The sequence below is a fragment of the Manacus candei genome, unplaced genomic scaffold, assembly GCF_025592945.1.
Source record: "Manacus candei isolate 608988 ecotype Guabito, Panama unplaced genomic scaffold, ASM2559294v1 h1tg000060l, whole genome shotgun sequence".
NCBI classification, from domain to species: domain Eukaryota; kingdom Metazoa; phylum Chordata; class Aves; order Passeriformes; family Pipridae; genus Manacus; species Manacus candei.
Genome location: NW_026138108.1, coordinates 11,676,866 through 11,691,646, shown reverse-complemented (window position 1 = coordinate 11,691,646; position 14,781 = coordinate 11,676,866). Strand labels below are relative to the sequence as shown.

At 39.2% G+C, this 14,781-nt stretch overlaps 1 protein-coding gene across 10 annotated transcripts in view; it reads right to left on the bottom strand.

Moving 5' to 3' along the window:
* Nucleotides 1–14,781, bottom strand: part of BMAL1 (basic helix-loop-helix ARNT like 1) — a 51,083-nt gene that overhangs the window by 16,175 nt on the left and 20,127 nt on the right. For 4 of the 10 annotated variants that reach the window (XM_051803820.1, XM_051803818.1, XM_051803819.1 and 1 more), the window contains exons 2-9: nt 9,788–9,911; nt 8,942–9,089; nt 5,923–5,943; nt 4,896–4,934; nt 4,500–4,541; nt 3,180–3,337; nt 1,668–1,747; nt 575–667 (exon numbers count right to left, since the gene is read on the bottom strand). In XM_051803820.1, the coding sequence (XP_051659780.1) occupies nt 575–667; nt 1,668–1,747; nt 3,180–3,337; nt 4,500–4,541; nt 4,896–4,934; nt 5,923–5,943; nt 8,942–9,081 (573 nt within the window). In that variant the 5' untranslated portion in view covers nt 9,082–9,089; nt 9,788–9,911. Of the gene's footprint in view, nt 1–574; nt 668–1,667; nt 1,748–3,179; nt 3,338–4,499; nt 4,542–4,895; nt 4,935–5,922; nt 5,944–8,941; nt 9,090–9,787; nt 9,912–12,552; nt 12,808–14,781 lie in introns of those variants that run through there. The other 6 variants (XM_051803824.1, XM_051803825.1, XM_051803816.1 and 3 more) reach the window with 5 other exon arrangements.

Here is a 14,781-nt window from a genome sequence, read left to right as displayed (position 1 = left end):
AATAGGTATTTAGTACATACCTGACTAAGGGCTGGCTAAGGAAAACTTTTGAAGCTAAGACAGGTTTTAAACCTGGTAAGGAGTGCAGATGACAGAAAGAACGAAGATGATTTACACAATATGTGGTCCAAGTTAAGCCTTACATTGAGCATATATTAAAAACCTGCCTTTGGTATAATTGCTTCTCAGTTTCCACCAGTAAGGATGCAAGCAAAACCAGAGCAGACAGAAAGAAAACTAAGTCAAAAAATCCACGTGAAGCGGTTGGAAGAACCCCAGACTGACTTTTCAGTATTTGCTTATTACATAATGCTTTTGCAAGCCTGAGGGTAAATCCCTGATCAGAATGCATCAATCAGGGAATTAAAGTTAGTTCCCTTTCACCTCCTCAGTTTGAATGGAAACCAGAAACAATCATCTCTAATGACATGGCAGGGAAAAGTTCTCTCCTTGCAACACCTCTCAGCTTTCAAGGCAGACTATTCACAAACCTGCCTCCCATACAAGTGCATAACCATAAAAAAAGCCCTCAAATCTTTTAAGACCTAACATTACTTAAACAGGAAAAGAATACCTGGCTATAGTTGAGGATCTTGAAAACAGATTCTGAAACAAACAGTATCTTTCCTCTGTCACAGCCCACAACAAAAAGAAATCCATCTGCTGCCTAATTAAAAAAAAAAAAAAGTCAAATATTAAGTTACACTTCCTCATTGCAACATTATAACCTTTAAAAACGCTATGTATAGAGTATAATTTCTACACTAGGAGAGCTGTCTTAACATTTAGAGATAACTGAGTCAACAGGCAAAATGTGAAATTACAATAGGTTTTTTTTTTGCATCTGCAAACATTTTTGGCATCATTCTGGGCATCGTGCCCAGGATGTAAAATAACTTCTAGGAGAAGAAAGAACTCCTGTCTTGCCCAATAATATTATGATTATGTTTAATAATGCCTTCAAATTAAAATATTATTTAAACTGTATTTACTCCGTAGTTCCTCTTTTAGAAACCAAACATAACCTGGATATTTATTTCTGTGCCTGTAGGCAACTGATTCCCATTTCCAAAGTACTCCTTTTCAGTCACACATGAGCACACAGGAACAGGCCCCAGTTCTACAGCCTTGGAGACACAATGGTGTAGAAATTAATTCTGCACATGCTGATCTGGCCACTGCAGTGCTCCATCAGTTACACAAGCTACAGGAAGAGCTCAGCCACTGACAAGTGAGATATCCTCTGTAAGCCAAGTTTACAGCAAGCAGCCAAACACACTAAGTCATGTTACATCAGTGACCTCAAAAAAGGGTGTTCCTTTTATCACTGTACACTGAAAATCATGGTAAAGGAGCCCGTGGCAGGAAGTCTGCAGGAACACAATTTCTATAATTTGGGCCCGTTTCATGAAATAACTGAAGATTCTGATGGTTACCATCAAAATATCAGTTTCTTCAAATCTCCCTCTTTAATCTTTCTGCTTAAATTAATGCCAGTCATCGTTAAACTCATTGGCTCTATGAAGCAGTCTGCAGATTTTTTTAATTATCCTCCATAATCAAAGCATTTTTAAGCTGAGATACAAGGCATTAAAATACTGGTGTTGTGCTTTGGGAGAGTCATATTCACAGCCATTAATATCTCTTAATTAAAAGTTGAAACATACCCTGAGAATAAGATGTTTTAATTCATCATCTGATAGAAAAGCAGGCTTATAGTTTGCTTCTGTATATGGGTTTGTAGCACCTAAAGAAAACAAAAACAATTCCCTTACCACCAACTTAACAACACACATTTTAATGAGCACTTTTCCTTTGGCTCCTTTTTAGACTGTTGTTCATTGCAGATGTTCTGTAAAATGAAAATTACTTTTTGGTTTTATTTTACTATCAACGTAAGCTCTGTTGGTATTAACTTAAAAGAGGATGAAGCTTTTTTGCTATAACACAAATACTGCATTATCTAGTAATGCAAATTAAATGCCTTCTGAGATACAAAAGTATTCCTTGACATATTTTTTAACCCAAATCCTGTCCTTGATTTATGGTCTAGTCTCAGAAATTAAAAATAAGAGATTAAAGAATAAAAACATTCAAACTATTTCTTCTCCTTATAACTTAGTAAAACATGACAAGCTCATGTAAACAAACTGTCACTTGGGAACTTACAAATCAGTTCTCTCATTCCACATCAAAGACAAAAACAGCATTACAATGACATCATTTCACAATGCCAAAACCCCAAAATTGGCAACAAATGAGGCAGCTATTTATTGAAGAGTAATTCTTTTCTCTTGCCTTTAGGAAGGGAATAGAATGAGAGTCAAATCAGTAACCACTGAAGTGTCATAAAGTATTAACCTAATTAAATGACAGTGGCAGAAAAGTTAAACCTTTCAAAAACATCAGGATAAAGATGGAAGACACCAGCTCTCCTGGAAACACAAACAGTGGTTCTTTTTTTTTAGATTAGCTGCATCCATATCTTTTCTCAGCGACATATTTCCTGAAGGCTTAAGCTTTCAACATCATCACCAATTGTGCCCAAGCACTGACTCACTCTGATACGAAGCTTTAGGACACACAGAGATTTGCAGCACCCCCAACTCTTCCAAACCTGCCTGTTTCCCTTCAGGTGCTCGCAACAGGAACTGGTTTCTGAAGACTAAAATTCTGAAGACTAAAACTGAATTTTCAAAGTGCTCTCCAACTCTTTCACACAGAGCTAAAGGTATGAACACAAAACCTTACGAGTCCTGGAGGAATATTGCTTACACCTAAAATCCAGCCTCTCTACCCGACCAGGTTTGCAGGTTGCCTGCTCAGAGCTGAGAACCAACTGTGCACTGCCAGCTGTTAAGCCCTTTGCTCCCTCTCCCCACCTTCCTCAGCTGCCTTGGTGCTGTGGGACCTGGTGACAACGATCACTAGGTCAGATGATGGAACACTATTCTTTCCTCATCCCAAATTTTCCCAGTCAGATCAGGGTATTTTACTGGACCATGAACTAGTAAGCTATAAATGAACACCCAGTGTCAAATGCTAAGAAGAGGGGAGACGTCCACCCAAAATGTACTGACTTGCTCCATTTTGGCAAAAGGGCAAGAAAAGGAGAGGAAGAGCACGGCTTTGGGGAAATCCCATTCTGGATCCTCCTCCTCCAGCCCCAGCCAACTCACCACGTAGTGTTTTCATGTGCTGCACAGCCATCCTCAGCACGGTGAGCTTGTCCAGCTTCCGAGACATGGCGTTGCACGTTGGGACCAGCGAGGCCAGCTCGTCTATGAAACTGTTCATTTTATCTCTGCGCCTCTTCTCAATCTGACTGTGAGCCTCTCTGAGCAAGGAAGGTGGTGAAGGAAAAGAGAAAAGCATGAGAAAATAAGGCATATTAAAAAAATGCCCAAACCCAGCAGGACAAAACCACAAAAGTAACCTCCTCCTGATGATTGTTACCCTCTTGTCCTTGTGAAAAGCACATCCATATACAGAATTCTTCAGACATTTTATGTTCATGATTTGGGTAATAATAACATAAGCAAGAGGCAAGGTTGCAGCACATGGTTTTAATTTACCAGAAAACACATATAACTTTGGCCATATGGTACACTGAATCCTCAGAGCTGAACCAACCCACAAAACAGTGCAAAATTATCCAGAGGTTTCTGCTGCTGTGCACCACTTTTATCCTTAGCACATGACACTGAAACATGACTGGCACCCAAAAGGTCAGAGATAAGCAAATTCCAGTGTATATAAATATTGAATAAAACAGCCTTAGATTGGGTTTTAGGAAAAAATGATTCACCAAAAGGGCTGTCAAGCACTGGAACAGGATGCCCAGGGCAGTGTTTGAGTCACCGTCTCTGGACATGCAGATGTGGCACTTGGGGACATGGTTCAGTGGGACTTACCATAGTCGGACTCCATGATCTTAAAGGCCTTTCCAACCTAATTCTATTCTATGATCCATTTCCATCAAGCATTTGTAATCACTGTACTACATGAATGTACTAAGTACTCAAAACTACTTTTTGCTGTGGCAATACAAGTCCTCTACTCATCCTATAGCTTTTTATTTGAAGTATTTGAGATACCTCCAAACCAAACTCTTCCTAATCAGGAAAATTAATTATAAACACTAAACAATTTAATTTTTGGGTTATATTTTCCCACAATAAGAGTCACTGTTAACCCCTGTACAACCCACTATTGAGTCTGAAAGAAGCAAGATGAAGAATGTAACATTATCAGAAACATACTTGTTTCAATTTCAACACTAATGAAGTGACTAAAACCAAGTTACCTACCAAATTAGTATTTTCACAAAACTATATGCAAACCTAATGGAAAATGTTAGCAGTGCAGAGATACGGAAAAATAAGGGAAAGTCAAAGTTAGAACAAAAATATTTTCAGGAGAAGAAACACATGAAAATAATTCATATGTGGCAAAAAGCAAGAGATAATTCTTTCTAATATACTTGTTTAGAGCATTACCTTGCATTTTTTATTCTGCCTTGTTGGTCTGCATACTCCAATCTGTTGAGAAACAACATCACAAAGTTACAATGCTGGAATCACTCAACCCAGTTCCTTTAATGCATCTTACATAACTACTGATCCTCATTAAAATCAGTTGTTTAGAATCTGAATATGTATCTAAACTTTCTAGAAAAAGAACAATATTTATAATACTGTGTCTCAAAGTTTGGGGTTTGGTTTTTTTTTTTTTTTGCTTGTCTGTTTTACTTTGCTCAACTATCTTATGCCTTTATCCCAGCCAAGAAATAATTTGGGACACATGACCACAGTGACACTGAGAACAGGAATCCACAGGCAGGATCCTGTGTCAGTACTGTGGAACTAACATTTCAGTGACTGTATCACCAGTACCTTCCATGTTGGTCATCTTTATCTGTATCCATACCTTCCCTGCAGAAACAGAGCAAAGCAACACATCACAAATTCAGCAGGATTAGCAGAACAGTCATCAAACTATCATAAAATTAGAATAAAGTATTGCTGTCATCTTTAAACCATAAATACAAAGATAAGAATACAAAAGCGACATAGAGTTGTGTGGTTTTTGTAATATTAAAGCATTTTCTTAAATTAGTTGTGTCTCCTTCAGAACTAACTAAATGGCACAGTTTGATGTGTTTGACAGTAAAACATGCTGCAGTTCAAAGATATCATCTGTTATAAAAATGTTTTTCAGTTAACTGGAGGGAGGGAAAAAAGGACATATCAAGGCAGTTATTTTTAAGCCTTCATCAGCACTAGCTCTACCACCTTGCATTTACAAGTTGGACCAGAGGCAGTTATCAAAATGCCTTGCATTAAATTCACAAACTGCTCTAAATTGCTTTGTGCTGTGTGTTCTACACCCCAGTTTGCCTCATGGTAGCTGATTTGGGGATAGAAGATGGTTATAATCTAGACCAACAAACCACTGGAGATGGCCAAATGTGCTCGGAGAGAGCGGAAGACTCTGAAACTAAGCAGGCACATTTTAAACTGGGACAACTTTCAGCTTGCTTTTCTTTCAACATGAAAGAAAAAAAGGAAGGAGGCACGAAGAACAGAAAGGGAATAGAAAGGATCCCCCTTACTACATTTTAATATTGTAACCATATGCACAGAAATAAGCAGAAGAGGAAAGCGTAAGTTTTCCCAGCTGTATTTGGTAAAAAAAGTTGAATGCCTATGACTGCGTGTCTTTGGTTAGACAAAATAAGTAGGAAGAGAATGTTTTGATTTACATAAATCTGTACAACTGTGCTTAAGTGGACTCTCTTAGGCCTGGCTCATTCTGTTTTAATTTTTACCTGCAAATTTTAAGTAAGTGGAAGGGAAAGGCAAGGAAAAACGCTGAGCATCTTTTTCCAGTGAAACCAATTACTAAAATATTTATACTTACTCAAAAGGAAAGCCATCGAGTCTGAAAAGAAAGAAAAAAAGAGTACACCATACATAGGAAATAAGAATAATGTCTTACATTTTCTGCTGAAATGCTCAAGCTAATAATTCATATTCTATTTGAAATGAAAAGCACAATGAAAACAGGACAATAGCAGTGAGTGGTATTCTAAAGAAATGAGCTTGCTCAAATTAATCTACTTCCTGAAAGAATAATTCTGCTATTTAAGAAAAGATAGCATAGTTGATGACACTTAATGTGGAAAAACTAGTAAAACAACTAACCTAAATTATGTTATGCAAATCATTGAGATATTGTTTCATCTTCAGAAAGGAAAGATCTGTGCTTTGTGCGTGTTGTCCTTGTGGTTAGATAAATGGGATTTCAGAGGACTCTAAGGCCAGAAATAAAACATAAAAATAAAAATAAAGTATCCCAAGTTTCTCGGTTTTTGATGATTCTTGTCCAGCAGGACAGATGCACATTTTGCTTCAGTCAGTACTGAAGTCCCAAGCCTGAACTTTACACAGACTTCATCATATCATAAGGAGATCAAACAGAATTTCCACATGCACACTAACTGCTGGCATCACTTCAAGTCTGTAAAGTGACCTGAAATACCACTGAGCTTTACCATGATAAGAGGCTATGTTTTATAAAAGCCTTACGAAAAAGTCTTCTCATTTCAGCCACTAACACACTAGTTATTCTTATTCAACAGTGGACATAAGCCTTCTTAAAAGGAAACATGGTAGTGTTTCATATATTATTCACTGCACTCTTAGATCAGTTATATTTGTGATTAGCTTTAAAAAGAAGTTTGAATAATGCTCAATGTTTTCTTCATGTCTCCATCTGCACCCCTGAGTTACTGTGTGAGCCACTGGCTCAAAGCACTCAATTAAACTAAATTAAACAGCACTTGTGATACCCCCTTTAGCTTCAGGATGCTTGTTGTAACAAAATTCATTTTAGCCTTAAAAAAAACCCAGAAAGCAAAAATCTAAAAGAGGCACAAGGTAAGTTACAAATGCATCGGGATAGTGTGTTTTCTTATCATATATTATTTCAGTTGAAAACATTAGTCCCATGAAAAAAACTGAACTGTTTGTAGACCTGTGCATGAGGTCTTGGATTGTAGCATTTGACTGAAACAGAACAGAGTGGAGAATAGCCTTTGCTGAAGTGACAGCAATAGGCTGGGCAGGAATTTTCCTGGAGGAGTTGCAGGAGAAAGAATTAAAAGAGAGCTGAAAGTGCAGCTGATCAATACATTTGCTTGTACCTGAGAGGTGAACAAAGAACCACACTAAAACAGTTGGGTTCTGCTTTCTTTACTCCCTGGCTTCACTGGTACATTGGGAAAATTTATTTAAAAATAAATTGTTAACAGGCAGCAAAAGCTGAACAGTAGCATTTCTGAGCATTTATCCATCCATCCATCCATATAGCAAGAGGTATCAAGGTAATCTACCTTAAGTTCTACTTCAAAAAAGGAACATTTACTAGCCACCATTTCCTTTTCAACACAACATGAACTGTGGTATGACTACAGTTGTTGTAAACTTACTTCACTGAGGATTCAAGGAAACAGTGTTTTCACATATTTAAAAAAAAAAAAAAGCACACAAAACCTAAAGGGCAGAATTATAACTTACAAGAGCAAGCTGTCTTTTGGAAAAGAGGACTTGAGCAATGCTTCCTACCCAGAGGAATAAAGATGGAGAAATCCTTTTTCTAGAGAAGAGGAAGTTGGTAAGATCGAGGCTGTTCACTGAATTTTGTAGTGGTCAATTCAACTGGAGGGACTCATGTACTTTTCAAGAAGACTAAAGGCACACTAGAGAAGGTACATATGCAGTGCACTTGTGGTCTTTAAAAAGTGCATAAAGTTTTGTGCATAAGGTCTCCTAAAAAGAAGTCCTACACACAAGGAATCTCATTCTTAATTGTCATGCTTGGCATGAATTAAAAATTCTGCCCCTCTGTGTAAAAAACTGCCAACACTCCAAAGCCCACAGTGATAAAATTTGTGCTGAGTTACATAAAAACAGACTCTGTGGCCATATGAATAATGGATGTGTCCATTCCCAAGCTACCCTGCAGCCGGGCTTTGTTAAGTTATAACACACAGGAGGTTTGTACAGTGATTTGAAGTAGGTTGGTTTTGGTGTTCCTAGTGCAGGAGATATTGCACACTTGGAAATCTGGCAAACTCTACTACAACCTTCACTACCTAAAGCAGAGTTGGTGGCATTTCTTTTTATGTCAAACACCTGCCCCAGGAGAGAAGCTATGGCCTGGAGAGTGCTTCTGAGCACTGTTATTAGCAAGCTTCCCTTAATGAGAAAGCAGCTTTCTTGAAATAAAGCCACATTCTACCACTGACTGAGAAGAAATCAGGTTTTTATTGTGTCAGGATTAATAGCCCACAGTCGAGAACCAACACAAGATTAAACCAGCTGATTAAATGAAAGGCAGCTTCAATGCCTTAAACCAGAGACTATTCAGATTCATATTTGACTGAGGGACCAAAATAGTTTCATCAGGCAAAGGCTGGCAGCACACTGATAGGAAGTGACTAAATAGGCAAAAATAGGTGAAGAAAAGGAACAACTCCTAGTTTTGCTTCTGCTTTTCAATAAATTTATTACCTTCCCCTTCCACTAGTCAGACATTTTTTTCCTGTGTCAATGGTCAGTATAATCAACCTTCACACTGTACTTTTCATCAGCACTAATTCCACCCCCCCATCAGCCAAGTGCTTTTCTCCTCAGCCTTACCCCATCTGATAGCCCTCCATTCCAGCTGCACTGAGATGACAGCTTTATTTTAATTATTAAATATTGACCTGTCCTCTTAGTGCATAGCAGCTTTTTTCTTTATTGAAACCTTTAAGGCAGGTTGTCAAGAAAAGGTTATTTAAAAATTGCTATAAATATTACTATAGCCTCCCACACTGTATTGTTGTGTTACCACCTGTTTTTAGCAGAGATAAATCAAGAGAAATCCAACTTACTGATAATCAGTAGAGCTTCCCTTTCTTTTCCTATTACAATCCATTCCTGAAGTGCTAAGGGAACTGGAGATCAAGTCAGCAGGGTCTGGTGACATAAAGTCACTAATTGTAGAAGATATGTCCATCCTTTGGTCTGCCATTGGACTGTCTAACATTAGGGAAAAAAAAAACACAAGAAACCCACCAACCAAAAAACCACTGCATTAATATAGGCAGAAACTCACATTTTTAATCAAAAAAAAAGTTCTCTCAAACTTAGCATTCTTAAAAACTGAGAAAATCACAGTTTCTGTTATTTCCTTTTGCCATAAAACAGGTAATAGGCAATTTCTCCTTTTCCATATACCAGTGTATTGAATATTGCACACAAACCATGACCATTCTCAAAACATGTCACTCCACACAATTGTTTTTAAAGAACTGTCAGCGTGATCTTTAACCAAACCAGGTTTACTCTTATTTTAACTGGCCAGCCAATTATTTCTACCTAACAGAAATATTGCTGACAGGGAATGCTAGTTTTAGTCTGCCTCTCCATTTGAAGATCATATTATCGAAGTTCACAAGCTTCAAAAGTTATAATTCCACTGAATTTGTGGAACAGAATTTAGATTTCCATAGAAATCAAACACCCTCATCACAGTAGATCCCACAAATAAAAATCCTAATAACCCAATGACAGTCTAAGAAGACTAGTTAAAAGTGCAAATTAATCTAATTGGCTCTTTTATCCAAAACATAGACTTTTTAAATCCTCTCGACTGCAAATAATTATATTGTTGGAAGAAACCCCTGTGAAAAGTTCATTTCTAAATAGCATCAACTGTGAACCAGAAGAGTTTTTACCTGAAGGCCTGTCTTGGAAGCCTAGATCCACTTGAACAAAGATGATGATGCTCAGCCCAAAGCAGCTGATCACCTTAGAACTCTTCCATGCCTCATATTCTGTTGGTCAAATAGTCTCAAAAACCTGAATGGGAGGAAAACCAACAAGCTTAAAAACCACCTTCAAAACAAGCTTGTTTAGAACAAATGTTTTAGACACAGTTTACAGCAGCAACACGTTTCCTACTCAAGGACAAAAATATTCATTTCCTTATAAAATGTGGAAGCTTTATCCATCCAGTAAGAGGGTTAGATGTTGGGATGTGTGTCTCCAACGGACCAAGCTGTGGAACAAAGGGAATCTCTTCAGCATCACTTCCATTTGGGCCCTGCTTATCATTCTTTGGTCTTTGAATAAACCCCCTCTGCTCATAATCAAGATCACACGCTCACAGTCACGAACACATCTGTTGTCAGATGATGCCAGAAAAACTTAAACTGCTGTCACAGTGCAAAAGACAGACTTATCCCTTCCCTCCTGACTGCCTTATTTAAGGTGGCCAAAGCAGTAAGACAGTTTTGGCTTGACTTGCTGTTTTGTTTTCCACTGTAACAGCAGTTGGTATTTTTGAAGAACAGGGGTTAAGTACTGTTCTATTCTGCAAGCTTCAAGTTTTACATAAAATCCACAGCCCATACTACAACTCAAGTCCTTAAATGTGTTTCCCAGCTATACTGTAAACCTAGTGGTTGGGCTGCAGGTGGTTGCCCTTCCTTTCCAGATTGCTGTCACAAAACAAGTTTTTCACCAAAACTTACTATGGAAGACTTAAAAACTGTTCTACACCTTCCTCCTGCAAAAAAACTTTGCAGGTCTATTGAGTATATTGTTTTCTGGTTAATGCACCTGTGAACATCCTGACTGCCCTTCCAACCTGTGACAACAGTAGAACTTCCCAGTTACACAGAACAAGCAGCTCCCACGACACTCAGAAGCTCACAAGTCAACCAACCAGTGTTCTGTCAACATGACCAAATTATAACCAATTTTACTCAATCACACATAGAGACAGGTTATGAGTTATAAGCCAACAGAAACCTCACAAAATCCAAAATCATATGGTGTCATGTTCTCCAGTGCTGCCAGAATAGCAAATTCAGACATTCACAAGTATAAATTATCTAATTCACTGGTCCTATTATGGTAATAAGTCAGGATTGCAGCTCTTCAGTCTAAGGTCAGGCAAGTCATTGCCTTCACACCACCAACTTCTGAACAGGATCACTGTTGTTCTAGAAGCAGAGCTTCCAAACTCTCCTGGGGGCACATCATCCATCTCACCCAACGACTTCTCTGTGGTCCTTTCCCAAATAACCTCCTTTTCCATTTTTGAGAATGTCTGGGCATGTTGGTTCATGCACGTTAAGAGGCCAAAGCAGAAGATCACTGACAAAAGCCAAATCAGTACAAATTTAAGTCAAATCATAAACTGCCATTGAATCCATAATCGCACTTGCTTTACAAAGGTTTCTTTCACACTCATACAGTTACTTGTAGACCAGGCCCTGCTTTCTCCCTGTGTCTCCCTTTCCTTGTTGTCTGCTTTGTTCCTCTTACCCAAAGCAGCCCAACAGCTTTAGACACAATTATGTTACTGTGGGGTATGAGATTACTGCATCTTGCTTTACCAGTTAAACCACAGTCATTTCTCTGTGCCTGGTTTAGACCAAAAACATTATCTCCAGCCTCATTTGATGTGCAGAAATTAGTTATGGCTAAACTTAGTGTGGCCCCTGGCTAAGCCCTGTGAATCCTGTGGTAAGAGCACTGCCACAGCAAACAACTTATGATTCCCTCTTGGAACCTGACACAAACCCCAAGCACTGCACAATGCTAGAAACAAGTACTTCCTGAAATTTCTGACCCAACCACCCACAATTAACTTTCACAAGTTTCTGAACACCTCTATATGTGAGAGAACCTGTTGAACTCACATTTTACTGCTTTATATTTCATGGACCACCCAGACAAAAGGTTGGGATGAGCTGAAATTACCAAATTAAAAAAGGGGGGGGGAGGATTTGTAAGTTTAACACAGTCCTTTCCCTTTAAGACTGCCTGCAACAGTCAGCATTTTAGCTTCATAATCAGAACACTGCACGAGTCATTGTGCAGTAATGCTAAAAAAAAAATTGTTGTTCATCTCAAACAAAAATTTCAAATCAGTTTTATAGAAGAGAAAGATCTTGAAATTAAGTATCCATTCAACTGTGCTGCTATTTTAAACTATAACTGTCTATTTTGATAGTTTCAAAGCAGCTATTTTAAGTCTTGACCATATAAGAAAAAAACAAAAACCCACACATAAAAAGCAGAATTCTCAATTTGTTTTCCAGTCAGTCCTTTCTCTACCATGTCCCAAGTGCTCATCCCAGTTCTAACAATCACAGTCCTACATTTCAGCATTACAGGAGCTAAGAACAATGCATGTCTCTTGAAATGAGGTTTAAAGTTAAGAAAATGTCAACCCAATGATCAGAGCAAAAATCAGCATGCCCCACTAAATAGTGAACAGTTCAGAGAAGTGTTTTGTTGCAAGGTTCTCTTAAAATTCTGAAAAATTGAATATTTTACTGTCTTTTCAGCCTCCAGTTGCTTGATGTTCAATGGCTAAAAAAAACTCTCTATGAGAAGGAATGCAAAAGTTACCCATATCTATATAAGCAAAGTTCAAATCTTCCATTTATGATGCCAAGCCTGTTGCCAAAGTACTCCAGAGACCTACTTGAAAAATTGCCATGTAGTCCACTTCCTGATTAAATTCTTCTGTAGACGAGAATCAAACGATATTTTGTCATTGTATCTCATGACAGTTTCTCTCTACAGCCTGTTTGGGACTCTACTTCCTTCGGGATTCCCCTTCCTTGCATTCCATCTTTCTCCAATCTCCTGCAACAAGGCTAATGAGACAGTAAAAAGAAATCTTACTGTTCATCCCTCATTAAAAAAAAAAAGTTAGATAACACGTGACCAGCTTAATCATGCAGCAAAGCTGATCACGAGTACATAAACACCTCTGAGCAAATCAAGGTCAGAGCTAAAGTAGGTCAACTACATGTGCCAAGCACCCACCCGGGAGTCAAGACCTCTTTACACAAGGCCCATCAGTTTTGGTTCCCCCTAGGCAAGAGTCATCCATCTCCAACATATTCTTGTACGAGAGATGCAGTTCATGACTTCATGGATCAGAAAGGTCTCACACTTTAAAAAGCACCATTTCGCAACGGCAGAGGAAAACCGTGGTGTGGTTTCCTGAAGAAGCAATTGAGAAGATACTCACTGTCCCTGCGTGTGAGGACTGAAGCAAAAACAGCTACGGAGAGGAAATCATCGACTTCCCTTCACAGCAGCATTCCATCGCTGGAGTTCAGTGTCACAGCACAAACTAGTACCAAACTGGTTATTTACCTTCACTAACAGCACTTCAAGAGGTGCTGCAGAAGTCTGGAGGCTCCAGATGCTCATGGACTCAATAATGGGGGAGATTTCGGCTGCAAGAGTCGCTGTGATGATTTCAAGATGCAGACAGACATACGTGGGCATGGCTGCTGCAAGTAACAAGCAGTTCCTACATCAGAATCTTTATTATGGAATACTCCCTTGGAATCACTGGAAGATCTTTGAACTAAAGCAGTGGTATTTTCCTTTTCCTTCAGTACTTAAGGAGCAGCTGTCAGAATGCTTTGTATTTTCCAAATACATTGATACTGTTTTGTTTTAATGACACATTTATGTTCCTTGAGCTCCCCAATACTATTTGCAAGAACACTCTGTACTCCCAGAAGACAAAAAGCCCAGTGGTTTCCTCTCACATGCAGATACATCTCACCTCACTCTCTAGGGTAAAGAAGTGATTTTACCCTGGTTTGCTTGTTGAGGTTACCCTTTTACCACTCATTCATCAGTATGTTCACCAGCCCCTGGCACCCTGTGATCCACATCTGAGCTCTGGAACTCCTCCTGAGATCAGTAGCTCATGTTTTGACCCTACCACACACGCAGAGCAGTGATGCAAAATCCTCCTGCAGCTCCCCCAGCCCCTCACAAGAGGAATACCCTGCTCTGGGGAAGGCAGAGACTGCTCAAACCACTCTGTCTTCCAACAGCTGCTCTCCATGTTTCCTAAGGAAAAAGTAGCAGGCTGGAGGGAAGAAGCCTGTGAATTTAAACGAGCCACAAAGCTACAAGATAAACAATTTTGACATAGGGGGAAAAAGTCTCCAAGGAACAGAAGATAAACTCCACATGCAGTCTCTCAATAGATCAATATACAGTCCATGTGCTTCCCCACACTGAAAATGCCTGTTCATCAGCAGTGTCTCTGAGAAAAGGTGGAACAGGCCATCTCATGGCATCAACTCACAGTTTTCCAGACTGTCAGAGTGGCAATGGAGCCACAGGACAATATGCTGCATTTTATCTCGTTCTCAGAACACTGAGAATTCCAGATCAAGAGGGGCCTCAGTTCCTGTATCTCCTTGTTTATAAGGGAAAGTACCTAAAACTTTTACTTCCAGCTATTTTAACGAAGGACTTCTCTGTTGTCTCAAAACCAAGGATAAGTGGTAACTAAAACAACCTTCTCTTGCACTGGAGAGCTCAGAACTAGACCCAGAACACAGAAGTGTCTCAGCAGTGCCCAGTGAATGGGAAGGATCACTCCCCTCAGCCTGCTGGCAACACGACTCCTAAAGCAATCCAGGAAGCTGTTGGCCTTCTTTGCTGCAAAGGCATCACTGCCAGCTCATGAACCACCAAGATCTTTTCTGCCAAGCTATTTTCCAGCTGGTCAGTCTCTAACCTGTAGTGGGACATGGGGCTTTTCCTCACTAGGTGCAGGACTTGATATTTCCCTTTGTTAACTTCTTAAGGTTCTTTATAAGGTTCCTGGTGACTCTTTCCTCTGGCCTGTAGAGATCCCCCTGGTTGGCAGCACGCTCATGAGGTGTATTAG